The sequence below is a fragment of the Mastomys coucha genome, unplaced genomic scaffold (genome assembly GCF_008632895.1).
Source record: "Mastomys coucha isolate ucsf_1 unplaced genomic scaffold, UCSF_Mcou_1 pScaffold14, whole genome shotgun sequence".
In the NCBI taxonomy this organism is placed as follows: Eukaryota; Metazoa; Chordata; class Mammalia; order Rodentia; family Muridae; genus Mastomys; species Mastomys coucha.
Window position 1 is genome coordinate 100,020,103 of NW_022196896.1, and position 21,675 is coordinate 100,041,777.

General features: G+C 52.8%; 1 protein-coding gene across 7 annotated transcripts in view; it reads right to left on the reverse strand.

The window, feature by feature from the left end:
- Tns1 (tensin 1) overlaps positions 1 to 21,675 on the reverse strand; it is a 218,521-nt gene that overhangs the window by 178,632 nt on the left and 18,214 nt on the right. The window contains exon 1 of one of the 7 annotated variants that reach the window (XM_031367909.1): positions 6,109 to 6,267. The exons of the other annotated variants lie outside the window; for them this stretch is intronic. Coding sequence (XP_031223769.1) covers positions 6,109 to 6,141 — 33 coding nt within the window. The 5' untranslated portion in view covers positions 6,142 to 6,267. Of the gene's footprint in view, positions 1 to 6,108; positions 6,268 to 21,675 lie in introns of those variants that run through there. 7 annotated transcript variants of the gene reach the window in all.

Below are 21,675 nucleotides of genomic sequence, written 5' to 3' on the forward strand. Positions count from 1 at the left end.
CTGTCCTGGAACTCACTCTGTAGACCAGGCTGGCCTCGAACTCAGAAATCCACCTGCCTCTGCCTTTCTCCCACTTTTCAATTCTGCTATCTCTGACCCTTCTAAGCTCTCAACACCATCAGGGGAACAACTTCAACTCTGCTGGGGCCATGACACCCCAAAATGTTTCCCCAGGATGTCTAGGGAGCACCCGGTACTCGCGGGCAGGAGACTCATCCTCTACGCCCATCCACTCTTCCTGCCCACTGCCCACTCCCAAATCCACGCAGGCTGTGGCCCCATCCAAGGTCCATCCATTGCAGGCCTGAGCTATTATTCTATGTCTCAATGGCCTTTTAAATAAATAGCAGTATGGGTGCTGGAAAGATGGCTCAGAGGCTAAGAGCACTGCCTGCTCTTCTAGAGGACCCAGGTTCAATTCTCATCATCCGCATGTGATCTGACACCCTCACACAGAAACACATACAGGCCAAAAACCAATGCACATAAAATAAAAATAAATTATCTTTAAAAAAATAAAATAGCAGCACTGAGGACTGACTCCAGAATCTCACATGCTCCCACACTCTAGGCAAGCATTCTACCACTAAGGGACATCCCCAACCCCTTGGCATCCATTTTAAAGACAAGTTCAGCTTTTTCACACAAAAGCAGAACTAGAAGTCCTGGTCCCAGGTCCTGGTTCCTCAGTGTGAGCCATCCTTCACCGTTCTATCCCATATCTTTCTGGCAACATGCTGCCATTTGGCTGGCCCCCGCTAACCTGACCCTCTCACCACACATGGAGGAATCACCTCCCCTCCAGTGCAACCTTCTAGACCTTCTAGACCCGGATAGCTTTAAGCTTGCCTGTTTAGATCCAGCCCAGGGCCTGCCTCCCACCCACCCAATGCACCTCCTCCATCTCTAGCTCTTGCTCTCCTCACCCTCAACCCCTCTATTTCCATCTCCCTTCTCCTCTTCTTCCCCCAACCCCGACTCCTCTTTCTCTCCCTTCCTCCTCGCCAGCTCTTTCCCAAGTGAGTCCCTGGTACGGCTGCATTAAAACCTTCTGCTTCCCTGAGTGAAGTCAGCTACAGAGCCAGGAGGTCACACAGAGATGTAGACAGTCTGAGGTCCATAAGCAGGGCCAGGTACCATAGTACCAGGCTCCTCGAACCCACGCAGCGACAGTGACTTTGATGAGGCTGAGGAACTCTCTGGGTCATGTAGATAAGGAAAGATCCAACAAAAACTCTAGTCTGTCGAAAGCAGTGCCCCCAGTCCCCAAGCCCTGCCATTAGTGTGATCTCTGATTGGAGTGTCCCCAGAGGCCCTCAGTGACAATCCCAGGAAGGAGGCCTGGCATTCGATCAGACTGGTGTGCCGGGCTCAAGGGTAATCTACTGGCTCCTTGTCTTAACCACCACCAATCGTTTTTGGTTTCTTTGTTTTGTTTTGTTTTTTAACCTCCTATACTTGTGTTCTGAGAGGTCCCTTCTTCTGTGAATCTACTTTAGAAATGTATCTGCTTGGGGCTTGGAGGATGGTTCAGTGGAACACTTGCAGAGGACCTGACCTCATAGTGGCTGAAAACCATCTGTAACTCCAGTTCTTCTGACTTCCGTGGCTATGTGACACACATGCATACACACATGCAAAAGATTTATACACATAAAATAAAATAAGTAATTTTTTAAAGGAAAATATATCTAGCCAGGCGGTGGTGGCACACGCCTTTAATCCCAGTACTTGGGAGGCAGAGGCAAGTGGATTTCTGAATTCGAGGCCAGCCTGGTCTACGGAGTGAGTTCCAGGACAGCCAGGGCTATACAGAGAAACCCTGTCTCGAAAAACCAAAAAACAAGAAAATATATCTCTCCCGAACTGTGTGAGGGCATAGACCTGTAATTACAGTACTTGGGAGACAGAGGCAGAAAGGGATGGCAAGTCTGAGGGCAACCTAGACTACACAGCATGCCCAAGGCCAGCCTGAGCTACACAGCAAGGCCTTGTCTCTACAAAACAACCGCTGGGCTGGGGACTTAGCTGGGTTGGTAGAGAGCTTTCTCAGCATGCCAAATCCCTACGTTCATTACCAGCACCATATAAAACAAGCATGGTCATGACTACCTCAAATCCCAGCATTTCAGAAATGGAGGCAGGGCAATTAGTATAACTCAAGATCATTCTTTATACATAGTGAGTTCAAGCCTAGCTAGAACTACACAGACGGTCTTTAAAAATATGTATGTATGTATGTTTGTATGTATGTACGTATGTATGTATGTATGTATGTATATATGTATAGCCTGAGAGATCTTTCCTAACCATCCCCTCCCAAAGTCCAGGTTAGTCCTGATTTTTGGTAACACTCATACAAGTTATCAGCTGGCTACAAGTTGTTGAAGCATATAGGCCTCCCAATGGATGGACAGGGCATAGAAGGAGTTTAAGTGGACAAGCAGTTAACTGTTTTCTCACTGTGTGATCTCCCAAGCCATCCCTAACCTTCAAGGGTGCTGGATAAGATCTCCTTCCACCCAGAGATTCAATGGCAGTCCCCAACCCATTCCCTTGTCTCAGGAACACTGAGAACCATTGGCAAGATGACCTTAAACAGCCTTCTTCCCCTCCATGATCCCCCTTCTATTGACCAAAGATGGACTGCCTGTCTCATCCTACCTCACAGAACCAGTGAGGTTCCAAGGAAATTGTGCGAGTTAAAGAAATGCACAGAGATACTGCAGAGAGAGAAAGCCACTGGACCATGGAGGAACACTGCTTACTAGCCTGCTCTCCATAGCTTGTTCAGATTACGTTGAAATACAACCCACCCCCACCTGCACAGGGGTGGCTCCACCTAGAGTGGGCTGAGTCCTCCCACATCAATTATGAGTCTACACGATGCCCCGACAGACCTGCATGAAGGTCAATCTGACGGAGGCAACTTCTCAACTGAGGCTCCCTGTTCCCAGATGCCAAGTTGACCTAACCAAGAACCCTAACCCTAACCACCACAGGGACAGAAATGAGATTTGTACCCTGACAAGTCACGCTCTGTCCTCTGTAAAGGATGACCTGCAGAAAGACCCACTGGGGGCCTTTGTACCTTTAGATGACCCCATTTTCACTGACCTGAATGCCTTGCCATGAAGAACTTCCAGAGCGCGAGCAAGAAATTGTACTATCCTGCCTCTCCTGCTTGGTATTAGAAGAGCCATCATTTACTGAGCGCTAGTGTGTGAGAGGCATTTGCCTAAACACATATGGATTCCCAGTGAATATTTAATAACTGGGTGCATGGCTTAGCAACAGAAAGCTCATCTAGTATGTGTGAGGACCTGGACTCCATCTCTAACAGTAGGGGGAAAAAAAAACCTATCAACCTTAAAGGAAGGTGGGAAAACCCTTGGCACAGAGATGTGAAGAGTTTAGCCACTGTCACACAGCTCAGGAGTGCTGGGACAGCGTTAAACCCAGGCACACGGTACTTCCTGTCAATCCCATGAAAGAGACAATGTGTTATTTCCCTCCGACCTGTGTGCCTCACGGGTCACTTTAAGGATCTTTCCAACAGTAGAGTTTGGATGCTGGTGCTGGTTAGGGCCTCGCAGCCTGACCCTAGCCCCTCTAGCAGGCAAAGAGAAGTAGAGGGAGAAGGTTCAGAGCAGAAGGGCAGTAGAGGAGATGCGTGGCCACAACCGTCCAAGGAACACAGAGACTCATTTTAGGAAGCCTCTGACCAAAATAGTCACTCAGCCCTTGAAAGGAACCCAGCTTAGAAACTGGAGCCTGTCACGGTCTGCAGCTGGCCTTGGAGATTCTGTCCAAGATTCTGTGAGGTCCAGAACACTCAAGGGACCAGTGCTCAGCATCTGGGCTCGCTCAGAGCAGGGTGAGGATGGAGCCCGGTTCTAGTCCTTGGTTCAGGCCAAATGAGCCACGCTCCAGAATGAGAGCCAGTGTCCTCTCTGGAAGGAAGGGCTGCAGTCTGCCGCCATCCCTACACCAACAACACACTCAATTAATAGATGTGTAATTATTTTCTAAATAAGCTCCACTTAACTGTGTAATGGCAACTGGAAGCACTTGATGGGAAAAACCAACTTATGCGTAATGCACTGCTATGCTCCTCAGCTAATAAAGCAAGGTTGACTGCTGGGACTTGGGAGGACTCTGGGCCCCAGATGTGCCACTTCATAGATGCAACATCTGCTTATCTCCCCAACGAGAACATGTGAATCCACATGCTCTGGGCACAAGATCTACTTCCTCCAGCCCCTGCCTTGGCGGGCCTCAGTGAGGCTACACAGCTGACCAGTTCTTGGCTCCCGGAAAGCTAGACAGAGTCTCTATGTCAGGAGAGACACATGACTCCTGACCCACCATGGCCTTCCCAGGGAAATCCAGCCCCATCATATCAGGGTACATGGAACCCCCTAAGTCATGGAGAAGGAGGGAGGTCAACATTTTCTCAGTACCTGCAGGGTATCTGAGTCCCCAGTCTCTTGATTGCACTATACGTGTATTTACAGACAGGGAAACTGAAGCTCAGAAGCTGTCTTAATTAACACTGCCCATTTGGGTTAATGATGGAGCCCAGAACTGCCTAGTATCAAAGTCCACACACCTGCCATTCTGCCGGACACCTCTCCATGCAAACTGACTCCCTAGGAAGTTTCCGCAGCTTCTGTCCAGACCCTTCTTCTGAGGGATGCCACCAAGTCATCTCCTCTCCTACTGCCAACAAACCCTGGCCTGGTCAATGCCCACCCTGGAGCAAGAACTGCTACAGCTGCCTCAGGAGGGACAGTACATTCCAGGATGCTCGCCTGTGTGTGCCCTCCCCCTGCAGGAAGACACAAAGGCCAGTGGTAGGGACAGGGGCTGGGATGTTATAAGGGGGATAGGAAAGAATAGAGAAGGAGATGAAGGCTCTGCTGCTCTCACAAAAGCTTAAGTCCCTGTCATCCCTGAGAGTCTAACTGTGTCTCTCCTGCAGGATACCCTGCCCACCACATCCTCAGCCCAGACACAAACTGGGCCAACGACCCCATCTTACAAAGAGCAGCAGTCCAGGAAACTACTAGAATGTCCTTTGTACGGGACACCCCACAGTCCTCAATCTACAGGCAGACATTTCATGGCACCCAGCCCACGGGCCACCCAGACTCTTCTTCACAATATGCCCGTAGGCGCCCGGTCCCTCCCATAACTTCCCTCAGCCTCATCCTGCACTCAGCTGGACAGGCCTCCTGAGGACTAGCTGCCTACAATAGAGAGAGGGCGAGCAAGCCACATCTGGACGCCGGGTCTGAAGCCCCTTCCCCCAGCCAGCCATGGCTCTCAGAAACCTCTGCCAAGGATGACTTCGTCGCCCTCCTGACCCCTGTGCATACCTCCCACAGCCCTGCAGAGTCCCTCTGAGGAAGGGATCTCCTCCTGCCCTGCTCCAGGCAACATCAACTTGTTTCCCATCCCCCTTCCTGGGAGTCTCTACCCACGGCTTCTTCTAGCCTCCCACGTGGGCCCCAGACCTGTCGTAGACCCCCAGCCCTGCACACCTCTTCCCAAAGGAGAGACAGGCAAGCCAGGGAACTCTTGGTAAGAATGGGAGACTCTGAAGAAAGGGTGTAGAAGAGACAACCGTGACTGAAACAGAATTCTCTGTCAACGCGGCTTTTCTGGGTTTAAGATTCCAGATGACTACTCTGGGTCCTCAGTCCTCCATCTCCACTCCTGGCCAGTGCACTGACCCTTGCTCCTAGGGCTCAGGCACAGAGCCACTGAAGGGAGTGACAATTTCCACCCCACTATTAAAAGAAAAAAACCAAAGTTTCCGACTCTGCTCACAGTGCCTACATCAGTGGTCAGCTGAGGGAAGAAGAGAGACCAAGGGACCCGTAGAGGCAAAGCCCAGGGCCTTACCATTCCAGTCTATCCTTGCGTGCATATCCCCTTGGCCCTGTCCCTCTCACACCCCCTGCTAGGCTGAGCTTCTTACCCCTCAGCCAGCCCTGGAGTCTGGGAGGGGAGAAGAGAGACCCCCTCCAGTCCCCCACCAACTAAGGCTCTTAGCTGAAGAACAGGGGTGCCGATCTCAGAGGCAAAGCAACAAGAACCTACCCAGAGCATGCAGGACAGACAAATCCACGTCATCTTCGCAGGCTCCTGTTCCTGGGCTGCGGGGCACGTGGGGGCCTGCCAAAGGCCCTGCCAAGGGCGCCCCTGAGCTTGCAGCGTCCACCAAGCAGGCAGAAGTGAGAGCAGAGTCCTAAGAGGCTGGTTCAGCCAGCATCTGGACCTCCTCCGCCCTCCTCCGCTCCCCCCTCCTCGCCACACCTCCTCTTGTCCCAGCCTTCTCTCTCTTCTCTCCTCCCAGACTCCAGGGCTGACTGGGGGGTAAGGAGCTCAGCCTAGCAGGGGGTGTGAGAGGGAGAGGGCCAAGGAGAGTCTGCCCAAGGCAGGGCTCTATGAAGCCACATCCTCCTCAAGCATAGCATCCCTAGAAGCCATGGAAGCCCCTCCTGCCTCCGCCTGATCTGGGGTCTTGAAGCCTGAGATCTGCTCCAGATTGTAGACCCATGCAGAGACCCCCACACCGGAAGCCTCCAGAACTTCAGTGGACACACAGACAGATTCCGATGATGGCATAGTCTGCTCACCCCAGGGCTCCTAGGATTCTCCCTCAAGATCCCTGGCCTTGGAACACACACCCATTTGCACATATGCAGCTAAGACAGACCCTGATGCCAAGGGCAAGCTCCCCAGAACAGGACAGGCCTTGGCACAGGAAAAACTGGTGATAGGGAGGCAGGGCCCTGCCCCCAGGCTGTGGATTTCATCCCAGTTTTTTTTTTTCTTTCTGATTTCTTCCTCCCCTTTCTTTCTTTCCTCCAACATCTGTCCCAGCCCTTCCTGCCCTCTGAAAGGGAGCCCGCTGCAGGCTCCTGTGAGAGTCTGTTTTTCTTGACTGTACCCTGAGCCAACATTTGGTTTGCATTTTCCCACTTCCTTCTCTTTCTCCTCCTCCCCCTCCTCCCCCTCCTCCTCCTTCTCCTCCCCCTCCTCTTCTTCCTTTTCTCCACTCCTGAGCCCAGCTCTTTCCCACCCCTCCCCATGCAATATCTTTACCATAGTGTCCCACACCCTGCCCTCCCTGCTCCCCACCTCTGCCCAAGGGGACAAAGAGGGAAGAAGACAGTGTTCAGGTCCAAATATGTTCCCAGGAAGCTCTGCAGGGAGACCAACAGAATCTGTCCCAGGCCCCCACTGTCTGTATCTACCCCCCCAAAAATAATAAGCCATTTGTCTCCTGAGCTCTGGCCTGGCTGGACCAAGTGAGGGGTGGTGGGTGGAGGCTGTGAATAACAACTCTCTGGAGCTATCCACGTAGGGACAGGGGCTCAGCCAACGCCCTCTGTGGATGCACAAACATCAGGAAGCAGTCCAACTTACAAACACACACAGGCCAAGGACAGAGCCCCGCCCAGAGTAGGCACTTGGAGACCATTTGCCTGGACTGAGTCACCCAGCAAGAAAGTCCTCTGGCCTGGGTTCCTAGGCACATGAATGAGTGTGCTGGGCATGCCCATGCCACGTGGACAAAGGGTTCCCTGTCCCTTTCCTCTCTTTGACCTGTTCAGGATCATGCTTTGACACTGTATCAATGCCATATGCAGCACAACCCAGGGTCATGGAGATCTATTCAGCCAGGGATGCGGGCTCTCAACCCAGCCAAGTTATTCCCCCCAGAAACCAAGGAAGGAGAGGACCACATTCCCTTTTCACCCGAGAAAAGCCTACCCCACCAGATACTCAGGCGTCACACTATTTAAGGACTAACTACCATGCTTGGCCTTGGTGAGTGAGAGAACCGAGGACTCTGAAAAAGGGTCTCGAATTCTGGTCCCTTCCTAGAGCAAGTGGCTGAGAGAATGAGTTAGGGTGGAGAGCCTGAGTCCCTCTTGTATCCTCCTCTAGGCCCTTCTGCAGAGCTGGGGGATTCAGAAAGGGGGCTTACATCCATGGCTTCTCAATGCCCACAGCATCACCAAGCCCAGGTCCCCCACCCCCAAACCTGACTGCCCAGCTGGCAGTGGCTCCGAAAGAGCCCAGTGTCTTTCATGTAGCCCTAAGGGTCCACAGACAGTCACCCTTACAAACCTCCGCCCTTCCTCTCCTGGTTGGAGCATTACAGTAGAGTTCCCTGAGAGCCCTGAGCCCTTTCTCTGCCCAGACCCCATCACCTGTCCTCCTGGATTCTCTACTCTCTGAATATACTCACAGGCTCCCCTTCCTGTTCCCACAGCCCTTAGCTGCTGTCACAGAAGACACAACCCCAACCCCAGCTGCTTTCTGGGGAGTTCTGGGAAAATCAGATCAGAAAACAAGCCAAAGACACCACAACAATGACACCAACTTGTCTGACCTCCACAAACCTTGAAGGGGCTCTCCACTCTCCCTTCCTTGGGTCAAAACAACCAAAGGGTGCTCTTAGAGGAACCAATGCCCCCTTTCTTTCTTTGCCAAGTTCTTGGTGGCCTCTCCTGTACTTTACCCCTTCCCTGTAAAGAAATACTCTCTACTACTTAATGATTATCTCCCTGTTGACTGCTAAATGCCAGCCAGCCTTGTTGCCTGCTGTCATCTCTTCAGAGCTGCCTGTGTCCTCCCAGAGCTGAGCAAGGGAGAGCTCCCTGTTTGTATCCCTTGAGCCAAGTATACAGAAAATGCTGAGATGGCTCAGCAAGTCCCATGAGTTGTCCTCTGACCTCCACATGGATAGGTAGGTAGATAGATAGATAGATAGATAGATAGATAGATAGATAGATAGATAGGTAGGTAGGTAGGTAGGTAGATAGATAGATAGATAGATAGATAGATAGATAGATAGATAGATAGATAGGGGGTTTTGAGACAGGGTCTCACTATTGAAGTCCTGGGTGGCTTAGAACCCACTATATAAAAAAAAGTTCTCAAACTCATAGAGATCCACCTGCCTTTGCCTCCAGAGCACTAGGATTAAAGGTGCGTGTCGTCATGTGGGGTTAAATGTAAGTTGCAAAAATAAAATAAAAAACAAAAGAGCCTGGCATGGTAGTGTAAGCCTTTAATCTCAGCACCAAGGAGGCGGGCGAGATGGATCTCTTTAAGTTCGAGGCCAGTCTGGTCTACACAATAAGATAATGGGTTATAGAACAGCCAGGGCTACATAGAGAAACCCTGACTAGAAAAAAAAAATGGATAAGTCAACCAACTAGCCAAGAGGCCCTAACACACTTTCCTCCTGTTAGCATCTCCCAAACCGTCATTCTCTCCCCTCAAACAGATGTAAGCAGCCCTGCCTGCTACCTTTGCCCAAGCTTGCAATGCTCGCCCGTCGCCCATCATCAGGATGCCCTCCTGCCAGCCACGGCCTCTGACCTTCTCCATCAGGCAGGTCTTGCTCATCTTGGGAGACCCATGTGGTGCCTGGAGCCTAATGTGTTACATGCAGCAGACACCAGGTACACACTGGTGAGTTGGCTGGGTTCCCCATGGGTGATACCAGGAGCCTAAGAGCCCAACCACCACCCTCTACCACCCTGCCTCAGTTAGGCAGCAGTTACTGGTTTCATTTCCTACAGCAGACCTCCTGGCCCCTCCCTCTGAGCCCCCCCCCCACCCCCCGTGGTGCAGCCAGCTGAAGAAACAGGCTTGGCTGTGGGCTCTGGGCCAGTGGTGGCTTCCAGACACCCAGGGAGGGTCCATGGGCCAGGGAATGAGCTAATGGTCTTGGTCCTCCTCGGCTCCTCAGTTTCCTTGCCTGCAAAATGGGTCAGGCTGACGGTCCCCAACACCCCTCCCAGCTCTGCTCCCCCACTTGTTAAAGCCACCAAATCCATTCTTCCCACCCCGGAATCAGGTCCCTCAAAAATCTCTGCTAGCGTCTCACCAAGCTTTCATTACAGCTCTGAGCCACCCCTTGTCACCCACCTGCTGCAGCAGCAGCATCTAAAGGTCACAGAGTGTTAGAGCTTTTCTAAGCTCAGCCGGCCTGAGAGACAGTGGGGAGGTTAGCTGTGGCACTTAAAATCAGGCATCCATCCCCGTGCTCCTTAGTTCCTTGGAGGGACCTCACTAGCAAAGCCCCAAATCTATATTTTCATGTAAAACCCGATTACAAAGCATGAAAAATGCACATTTTAAAGTGTTAGCTATGTTTGCTTTTCTTTTCTTTTTTTTTTTTTAACTTGAGAAGACAAATTACATATCTGTCAGAATGATCTGGCCTCTGGGACACTTCTGGCCTCACCTTAGGCCCTTGTTGAGCACATAACTAGCTGCACTGTGGTCAAGGGCAGCATGTGATCTCCCAGGAGTTGCATTAGGTGCATAGTTCATGGTCTTCTGACTCCGAGACCCCAGATTTCCCAGGTTCTCCGATGTTTCTCCTAAGCGCCTTGCTCAGCAGACATCACACGGCCAAAGGTCGTCCTCAGCTCTTCCTCTGCAATGTATTCTCTTTACCCTGAGGTCGGACACCCAACGCTTCTCTAACTAAGATAGAAGAGAGTGCAGAGGGCTGGAACACCCAGTTATCGATCACCACACAACTCTGCCCTCCAGACTCTGCCCCTGGCTCCTTACCCAGGAAAGGCTGACACTGACTAACCTGCAGCCATCCCACCAACCCTACCCTTAAAGATGCAAGAAATGGAGGCACTGAGAGGTTGAGCAACTTGCTGGAGCCACACAGCTAGGACGTGAGTCAGTGGAGCCCAGGCATCTGATTCCTCATCTCCTAGGGATAGAGATTTGTTTTGTTGCCCCAGGAGCGCAACAGTTAATCACCCAGGAACAGCAGTCATGCTCCTGTGTTTATGGTGACTGTTAATTGTCTTCGCTTCTCATTCAAGAGCTGACAAGACAACTCCAGGAAGGAGGTCAGCAGCCCAGGCTCCATAGGGTCCGCCAGGACACACAGAAGGGAGAGCTAAGGTAAGTGTTTCTGGGTACGCGTCAAGATAAGACCCACTGGCTTTCCCCTGGCAGGCAGGAGTTGGACCCTGACGCTTGTAGGTCCATCCTTTCTAACAAGCCATACCACCTTCCCCGTGCATAGGCATTCTTTGAGGTCTTGAGGGGTCCCAGTAGTTCCTGTGCCACTGTGCTGGGATGTCTATGGCGCAAACATACAGGATTGAGTGGGTTCTCCAGTCCCATCAGCAAGCTCTGAACACCAGGCACTCCACCCTGATGTCCGCCGAGACCCCCTCATAGACCACCCCAGGCCCTGCCCCCAAGCCTAACACCCCTCTAAGAGTTAGGTTGCTCCCCTGCACTCCGGAAACCTGAGTGCTCTATGGGAGTCTCAAGCAGGCCCTACCCCAGCCTTCATCCCCACAGGAAGGACCACAGACATCCTGTACTCCCCTTCCCCCACTTCCAGTCCACCAGCGCCCTGGAAGGGGACAGTGTCTGGGCCCAATCCTGATAATTTTTAATAAGCTCCTTCCCGGCTCCATGATTTTGATCTCCTTCCCAGCTCTAATTTCCTGACTGTCTCTGAGCCCTCAAAGGCTGCAAGAGGCAGCTCCAGATGCTTGCTGCATCCCCCCCCCCAGTTCAGTCCTGGCCCTGAGGAGGTTGAGTGGAGCCTCTCCTACCCTACAGATGAGGAAAAGGAAGGGCTCGACGGCCGGATCCACTGACCTGGTCCCGGCTAGCCATGTCTCAGTGCAGATTGTTCCCAAAGCCGAAAACCAGCGTCTGCAACATCTGGACTCAGAGCCTAAGGGATGGTGTCTGGGGCTTCAGCCCTGTACTCCCCAGAGGCAGCGCCTGCCTCCCAGCCAATCCCCAGGGACAATGCATTTTGCTGGAAAATTTCAAAGCATATCTTGGGTGACTGGGGCAGAAGCCTGCTGGCACCTTTCCTCACTGCGGAATGGCAGAGAGGGAAACTGAGGTACAGAGGCAGCGCCTGTGATAAGGAGCCAGAAATTCCAAAGGAGTAGGAAGAAGGGGAGAGAGACTACTGACATCCTTCCACACCTGAAGAGGGCAAGAAGGAAGTCAGGACGAAAAGACCCTTCATTTTTGCTGAGTCCCCTTCAACAGAGTGAGCACATTGTTAAACACCCTATGTGTAATACAGATTTTTATTTTTATAATTTCCATTCTACACATAGGAAAACTAGTACAGGGGTCTGCCATTGCCCAGATCCTCAGTTTGTAGGTGAGAATTTCAGAATTCAAAGTCAGGCAGGCTGGCTCCATCACCGATTCTCTTAACCATGGTGTGCCCACCATTCTGGAGCCGAACTAGCTCCACAGAGGATCGAGACCCCACAGCTGCCTCTAGAAGCCTCATTAGAGGCTCCTGGGGCAATAATAGCCATGCTGTTGGGGTCCCTCTGCCTCTCCAGTCAAGATTCCTGGCCATATTCCAGTCCCTTATTCTAGCTTCGTCCCACATAACTACTTTGAAGACACTGCCAAGGTTTATCTAGAGGAATCCTAGGGAGAAAAATGTTCAGACAGACCCCCATTCTCAGTACGGCAAGTGCTACCTCACCACAAACCCCAAAACTCCACCTGCGGATTCCCCCCTGGGACCCCGTCTCTTCCTATGCTGTTCTGAGGCCCCCTCTACCTTTCTGAATAGGCAAAGTCCTTTCAGAAGCCATCTAAGAGCTACTCCCTTTTCATCTCATCTTCCTGCGTTAACTCCGGGGACTCAGAGGTTGGGAGGCGGGGGCGGGGCGGGGGGGAGGAGTTTCCAGGGAAAAGGCTTCCTCCAGAAAAAAAAAATTAAAAAAAAAAAAAAAGCAATTCCAAAAATACCCACGTCCCCTAATTTCTAGGACCATTCAAGACTCAGGGCTTTCCATCAGACTTCTGATGCTAACTAAGCCTTTGCACTATGGAATGACAGCTACTCCCCCTCCTGGATCGCCTAGCATGGGCTAGGGACTCCCCCAGGATTCCCTACAGTCATGAGAGCCAAGCTGACAAGGCCACGATGGTGAGTCCCTGAAAGTGAGAGGTAATCCATCAAACTTAACAGGGAAAGGGGGAGTCGGCTGGAGGGCTGAAAGGGACCAGGTGACGCGTTACCTGGCTGCGAAGGCAGAGGCGCAGGGGCAGGAGGCAAGAGAAGAGGTACTTGCCCCAGCGGATCACGCAGGAGAAGCACCAGCTCAGCCGAGTCATGTCGCCCGGCAAAGTAGGTGCCCAGGGCACACGAGTGACGAGAGGAGGACCGAGACGCCTGTTGGGGACCTACGGGCAGAAAATCAGCGCCCTGCTCCCGGCATCTCCCGGGGCTTCGGTCCCTGAGGAGCAGCTAGGGTATCCTGCCCCCTCTAGCGGGAGAAGCGGGGCAGCAGACCCTCGGCGCAGCGCCAGCCTGGCTCCATCTCCTCCGAGCCCCTACGGACAGCTGCAGGGCGCTTCTACCCCGGGGGCCTTCCTCGGCCGCTCCCTCTCTCCTCCCTCCGCGGCGACGTGCCAGCCTCCAGCCTCTGCTGCTGCCGGCTTCCTGGGCGCTAGAGCCCGGTAACTTCTGAGACGGTGGGGACCCGGCAAAGGCGGTGCCAGGCGCAGGGCGGCCGCCTGCGGGAAGGAGCGACAGCAGCATTGTGCTCGCGCTGCAGTGAGTGTGAGTGTGTGTGCGCGCACGTGGATTCCCTCTAGGCCTCCTCCGATTCCCAGATTGCTCCCCAGAGCATAATGTGATTAACTTAAACGGAGTCCACCGGCTTCCACCGCCCAACAGAAACCTGCAGGCGCAGGGCGTGCACAAGGGGACCCAGATCAACTTCGGCATCCTCTGACCCTGGCCACACCCCTACTCATCGTCTGGGATCCTTTTGCAGCCCACTCCAGAAGTGAGGGAGCCCAGAGCACAAAGCACCCCAACAGGTTGGAAGGACCACGCCTCCCTCCTGCTGGGGTGTAGCGTGCTCTTCTTCGCATTTTTTCTCTCTGCCCTGCCGGGTGCCACTTCCCTGCTTCTGAAAGAGTCTGGGGATTGTAAATGGGCTGGCTTTCGGGGAAAGGGTTTCGGGGTCATCACGCTAGGACCCTGGAACTAGAAAAAGGAAAAAGAAAAGAGGACAGGCGCAGGGCTCTGGAGAAACCGGCAGACAAAGGCAAAGAGAGGACCCACAAGCAGAGTGGGGGAGTGGCGGCAACCAGCGCTGAATTTCGCCTGAGTCTGTGGCTGCCGAGAAGCTGAGAGGGCAATGGGCCAGGAGCTGAGCTGAGGTTGCTTCCTCAGCAACTGGACACTGCTCCCCCCGCACCCCCGCAGACCCTGGCCCCTCTCCCACTGCAGCAATCCCCGAGCCTGGGCTTTCCCCAACCCCCACCCATCTCAAGACCAGATTTCTAGATGTGTTCAGCTGTCCCCTAACTTTCAGGGTCTTTCTCAACTTGCAGCTAAGGGCCTGAGAGTCTTCCTCTCTGCTCCTGCCGCTGCTGCTCACCCCCCCGCAGCCCCCAGACTCTCCTGCAATGCAGAGGCCTTCTTAGGTCCACCCCTGCACCAGCCCCCAGAACGCCACCTCCCCACACACACACACACTTTCCCTACCCCACACCAGACAACACAGGGGGGCGGAATGGGAAGAATGACAAAAAGCCAGCCAGAAAGAAGAGATAGCTCCTGGTGTGGGGGTAGAGACAAAGGTAGACAGACATAAGGACAGTAAGGACAGCCAAGCAAGGGGCCCCTATGATGAAACTTCAGGATGCAGACTGGAGGGAAGGGGAGAGGTGGTCTTACTGCATTCATGAGAGCCCATTCCCCCGAAGTGAGCCTTTGTCTATGCCCACTAACCCCAGTGAAATCCCTGGCACTGCTCAGTCCTGTTCCAAGCCTGAGGGGAGCCTCACTCTCCATAGCCTCCCCACCTTGGGACCACAGGAAAGAGATCGAGCCTGGAGGAAATGGAGTTTAATCCATAGCATGTGGGCTGATGCTTAATCGAAAGGAATCACTAGTTGAGTTTTTAAAGATGGGAGGAAGCTCCTCAGAATTGGCTGACACGAGGCTCTGCCTGGCCTGAGGGAGGAAAGCAGGGGAAGCTTTTTCTTCAAAGGATTCTCAGTTGAATCGGTGCTTAGGGCGTGACAGATATTCCACGGAGCTGGAAGGATGAAGGACTGGTTGGTGTGCAGGAAGGCAAGGAGGAAGACCCAGCCTTCTGCAGCCTGGAACCCTGCTAGACCAGGCTCCTAGGCAAAGCTCTCCACAGCTAGCCTCTGCCCAGCAGGAGGAACTTTTGGCCAAGGACCCTCCTCAGGGAGGGGGAAAAGTTTGTGACACCCAGGACAGGAAGCCACGCCTGCTGCTTCCTGGAAAGCCCTCACAAATGTACCACACCATGCCTGTCTCATTGTACCCACTGTTGTAATAATTCACCAGGATCCCTGTAGAATCTCTTCACCCTCTCAGAGCCATCCATCCCACAACTCCCTGCAAGATTCTAGCAAGAACCCTTTTTACTTTCTCTTCTTTCAAAACTTCCCGGAGAAAGAGTCGAGGTAAACTTCCAATTCCCAAGGTCTCTTCCCAGTCTTGTTTTGGGTTGAGACGGGGTCTCACTTATGTAGCCTCAGCTGACCTGGAACTCTCTATATAGACCAGGCTGGCCTCAAACTCCTAGAGATCTGCCTGTCTCTGCTTCCCAAATGCTAACATCACACGGTGGGCTTAAACCACCATGCCCACCTTCTTCCAGTCTTGATCCTCCTGCTCCCTAGGGTCCCTAGGGGCACCAGCCACTCCATTCAGTTCACAGTGGTTTCTTGGTCTGTGTGCTTCCCTGCCAGCTATGCTTCCAGGTCTCTGAGTCTCAAAGGCACACAGTTCCTCACTTGTGGATCAGATGCAGACACGGGGGAGCATGGATTGGAAGTGAAATATTGTACAATAGAAGGATTAGGTGAATCTAGGCAGGACCCCGTCTGATGGAGGGCTTCATTAACAGACACTGCATAAAGACTTCTCTACTGCCTCCAACAGCGAACCTCTGAACGTCCGTTTCTCATCTCTGTCTCTCCAGCGACACTTTTGATACATTTGTTTGTTTGTTTGGAAAGGATGCACACGTCATGGCTTACATGTAGTCAGTCCTCCCCTGTTAAGTGGGTCCTATAGGTTGAATTCATGTTATCAGGCTTGGCAGCCAGCCTTTACATCCATGGAGTCATTTCCCAGATCCTCCAATGACATCTTTAAAGAGCTGGTCACCATCCAGTGAATGACTGGCTGCTTCTGGTCTCCCAGTCTATAAGGCAGGACCTTCCCAGGCGTCCACAGACCCAGGGGCCTGACTTCCAGCCCTGACAGCCCCTGCTCTTCTTCTCCACTCCTCCTACCCTGCTAGACTCCAGGTGAGCATGGGATAAAGGTGGTGCTGTGGGTTCTTCAGAGCTTGAAAGAATAGGAATGTCTTTGTCCAGTGTGATCGATGGGTTGTATAAGTTCCTGGTACCATGATGGGCTGTGCCCCCCTCAAACTGTCAGCCAAAGTAAATATTCCCTCTCATGAGTAGATTTTGTCAGATACTTTTAAAAATTAATTTTATCTCCTTTTTTCTTTTTTCTGTGTGTGTGAGAGAGATGGGTGGGGGAGGGGGAGAGGAAAGGGAGAGGTATGTAGATATATATATATATATATATATATACAAAGGCCAAAAGATGACATCAGATCCCCTGGATCACAGGTAGGTGAGAACTGACCCGGAAGCAGATCCCAATCCCAGGTAGGATAGGGTGAAGGCCATCTGTGATCTACCCACCCCCACATATCCACACATTCTTGGGTCAGGGCCAGGGGGAGTCCCCTTTTCCCACAGCTAGTCAAAGCAAGGAGGAACGGGTTCCCAGAGGGGCCAGGCAGGTGTCAGGAAACAAGAGAGCAGGTCACAGCCCAGCTGTACCCTGGGACAGCCGTGGGAGGAGGGTCTACTTGGCAGCCCAAGACAGAGTCTCCTCTGTGTTGGGCCCTATGGGTTGCAGTGGCCCAGGTTGGTTTTTGTCTTCTAGGACAAAGGCAATTCCTGTTACAGGAGAATCCTGGAGCATTTGATCTCAGGCTCCCGGTCTCTCTTTCACACCTAGAGAGTGGTGTGCAGGCATGGCTCCCTGGGGACCTTCCAACCCTTCCCCTGGAAGGACCTGGATCAAGAAATTCCCCCTTCTTTCCCTACTCCCACCTGCTGACAAGAGCCAGTGTCCCTACCTTCTCTTGTAGGGACAAGGAGGGGCCCCAGGAGGTTTTCAGTCAAATGCCCCCACCCTCAGGTTGGGCTCCTGGTCCTTCAGCTTCCACACTAGGGTCTCCTTAACTGTACTCACAAGATCAACCACCCAACCAGGCCCAAGGCATAGAACTCAAACCCAGCCCCAGGCCACTCTGCCTAGGACAGAACAGATTCCTACAGAATAGACCTGACTCACATGGACTCTAGCGGTAACAGCTGCAGGCGGTCTCCTCTGGCCAACCCACAGGAGTCCTATCCCCTCCAGCTCTTCTATGGGCACTGATAGCTCATTCCCTCCCAGTACTTGGCACCATTCCTTGTTGCTATATCTGCTGGCTTCTTCAGTCTCCTGTTCTTCCCCACCAGGAGGCCAGCTCTAGAGGCCACTGTCCATCATTCTCACGTTCACCCTAGTACCTAGCTCGGTATCTGACACCTGGGATTTAGAGTGTAGGTAGTAAACAGGAGCCCATTTAGGGGGCGGGGGGTGCAGGAAGAAGAGAGGGAGGGATGAAGGGTGAGACATCCCTTCCAGTTTCCAGATCCTGGCCAGTGCTCACTTTGAGAGTTCTGCTGCCACTGTAGCTAGGACATAAGGTCTTTATGTCCCCACTCCACCCACCCTGACAAGAGACACCATGATCCCTCTTCTGAACCAGCCCTCTGGTATCCACTCAAACTTAGAAATGCCCCCCCTCACATTCCTTCCCTGCCCCTGCTTGTCACAGGACTCTGAGGCCCTGAATGCTTACAGTGATTTGCTATACATAACCAGCAAGTGTCAGGGTCAAAGCTGAGAGAGGCCCCTGTTCCTGGTCCATTGCTTTTCCATAGCATAACATGGTAGCCAGAAGAAAAGAGTGTAATGCCTATCCTCCTAGGGGTGTTCCTTCACCACTGCTAACCCAGGTCTCTGATCTTCTACAGGTGGAAAGTTCCTCCTGATAGCTAACCTCCAGTCCCCCTCTCAAATTCCAAACCGTTTCCTTGAGTCTGCCTTCCTAGGGAAGAATAGCTTGGTCTACACAATAAATGCCTCCAGACTGGCAGCACGTTATTCAAGCCCCCTCCTCTCCCCACCCCCACCACTCTCTGTTCTCTGGGCTGAGAATCCTGGTCCTCTGGGCCCCTTTCCAAATGATTTCCATCACCACTCAGCAGCCTAGGACATGATTAACGGTGGATGGGGGAGGAGTGGGAATGGAGACAGGCCAAGCAGGCTATTGATCCACTAGGGACCCCCAGGGTGGGTAAGGAAGGGCAAGAGCCCTGAGGTCATCCCGGTCATCCCTTCTCCCCGGAGTGCTCTTTGCAGGGCCCAGAGAGGAGACTGCAGGCCTGGGAGCTGGGCTGCTGGGTGGGAGCCCAGGCCCCACAATAAGATTACAGCAGGGAAGGTCTAATTGATTCTGATGGATCTGAGAAAGGCAGGGATGAATGGTGAGTACGAAGGAGTGCAAGGAAGGAGGGTAGTGGAAGGGGATCGGGAGAGCCGGGCAGGGAAACCCCCTTTTGCATCAGCACTAGCTAATGCAATCATAGAGTGCCCTGCCCCCACCTCCACAGCCCCCTCCCCTCCTGGGAAGCCAGCCACTGCCAGCCTCACCCCCACTCCACAGAGAGGCACAGGGGCAGAAAGCTGACCTAAAGCCTCAAGACTAGGGACCCAGATGAGACAGTCATTCCCCTGAGGGAAAGATGGGGCACAGATAGATCAACAGGTTCTGCCCACCTCTCCTGAAACCATGTCTCTTCACAGAGACCCTTTCTCAGCCCACTTCCAGAGCTATGGCAAATGAGAAGCTAAAAATGGATCCTATACCTCTCCTGCTCCTTCCTCAGCCTCAGCCTCTGCCTGAAGCCTACAGATGTTTGAGAACATGGGCAGAAGTCAGGCCATTGGGACAGAAGGAAGGGAACATGGGCAGAAGTCAGGCTTTAGGACAGAAGGAAGGGAAGGACCTCCAAGAGAAAACTCCAAGCTGGCTGAGGGAGGAGCTGAACAGAACCCCAAAATCTAGAGCAGGGAGAGGACCTGTAAGTGGAGAGAGAAAGGCTAAGCAGGGAAACCTAAGGGGGGGCCAAGCTGAGGGGCTGGAAGAAAGTGATTGGCCCCTCCCTTCTAGAAAGAGCAAGGGAGAAGGGGCACAGGAAGAAAGAGATGGCACAGGCCAGCCACCCAAGGACACTGAATTGAGAAGCAAGCCAGACCTGGCCTCATCCACTGACTGCAGAAGCAGCGGGCCCTGACAAGCTTGCCTCCCAGGCTCAGTGCACAGGAAGGGAGTTGCTGCAGCAGGTCCGAGCTCAGGTTTCCAGATTGTTAACCACTGTCGTGTCAGGAGCCAAATCCCCAGGGTGGAGAACCTTAGAAGGACCGAGACAGGTCCACAACAGGCTCTTAGATGCTGTGATGGGGTCAAAAGCCCACCTAGATGTGAGTCCTTCCCCAGTCCACAGATGCAAAGGGTATGACACCCAAATACCATGATTGGTTTTAAACAGCTATACCCTTCAAGCCAAAGCTAGGCATTCTCCTACAGACTTAGGTCCCTCCTCTCCCCAAATCTGAGTGGTACAATTTGGATTCTTCCTCACCCTGACCCCAAAATTCCCAGTCCCACTCCATGATCCCTTAAGTCCAGTTTCTAACACATTTTGTTCTTGCTTTGTGTGTAGCTTCAGGGTTGAACCAGGCTCAAACAGACCAGACAGAAGATCCTGTCTTGCCCTGTGAATGGACCAATCTGGGCTCCAGGCCCTCTGGGAGACTAAACCTTCTCATCTGCGAAATGGGCATCATCTCTTATCTACCAAAGAGAACGACCCAGATACAAAAAGACTAGCATCCAAATCCTGGCCCTGGAACCCATGGGGCACATACATGACCTTGAGGATACTGTGTCATCCTGAGCCACCATTAACATCTTCTATAGGATGGAGACAAGAAGCTGACCTCCCAGGGAGGAATAAGGAGTGAATTAAATGTAAAAATGCCCTATACCTGCTTGACATACCAAGGCATCCATAGGTGCCTGGACAAGTATCTTAAAACCTGGCATCAGTTGGAGAAGATACCCTGGTTCTTTTCTCAATAGCCCTTCCTAGTCCACCAGCTGCACACTGACCACCCATCTACCAGCCAGGGCTTTGCACCAGAGCATGGTGTCTGGAACACGCAGTTCATAGCCCAAGCCAGGCATGAACACTGCGGGAGGGGAGCCAGGTGTCCCAAGAGGACATCAAAATAGTGCTGGCTAGGGATGGGACGTGGGCCAAAGAAGAGGCAAGATGACGCGGCATGAAGAGGCTTGGTTCCAAGAAGAGAGGGGGGCAAGAGGCTGCCTCTCACCTAGGGAACACAGAAGTGGAAGCCCAGTAACGAATGTCTGCGAGCTTACCCCCACCATCATCAAAGATGAATGGAAGGAAATGGGCCAGCGCTAAAAGCAGAAAGTACTTAAGTTGGTTCGCAGGAGGCACCTCCAATGAGACATCACATGGCTGGAGAGACTTCTGTATTCGCCCTCCCGTTCTCCATACTCTTCTTTTAAAGCCCTCTAAAACAGAGACTTCTGTTTTCAGCACAAAAATCTCATAAATTCCTCTTCGCCTTTCCAGGAAGCCCCGAACCCAGAGTCTTCACTCTCCTCCAGCTCCACCCCCTGAGAATCACCTTGGCCAAACCCAGAACTCACACCTACCATCCACAGGTCTACTCAGCCCCCTGGGTAATAAGGTCACCAGTCCAAGCTGACAACAGTTCCCTTCCAACTGTTCCCCAGCTGGGCCGCGCCTGGGCCCTCCCACCTGGCTCCTTGCTCTTGACTTCCGTCCTCAGGCTTTCTGCCTGTGGGAGGTGGAGCGAGGGTGCACGGGCTGAGTGTGTGAGCCAGAAAGCAAGGAGGAACCCAACTGTTGCTTCTGTGCTTTAAGGGGGGCTAGGGACAAGGAGAAAAAGGACAGAGGCTCTGTCCCTTGTGGACCTTGGATTAGAAGAGCCACGTCCAGCCACCAGGCAGGTCAGGGTCACCTAGATATGGAAAATGGAGGCTACAGAAGCTGTCTGGCCATGTTGGACCCCAAATAACAGGGATGACATACTCCTGCCTTCGCCTTCCCCTACTCTACTCCTGCAATAGGCTTACCCGCTGGTCCCCAGTGGAAGACCCAGACTCCTGAGGAGAACAAGGAGCTCTAAAGGGGAAGCATGCTAATTCACGATCACAATTGTGCCGTCTCTGACCGTCTTACGGCTCTTCTCAGACAGGAAGGATTTCCGGTTCACTCTCTGTCAGTAGCTCCAGCAGAGGGTAGGTAATGCATCTCCCGGCGTGTGCTGTGTTGTTCCATGGCCTACTTACCACCCGTGGATGAACGATAGTTGGAGACACACGGACAAAGCCAGAGAAGTGACATTCCAGCCAGCCT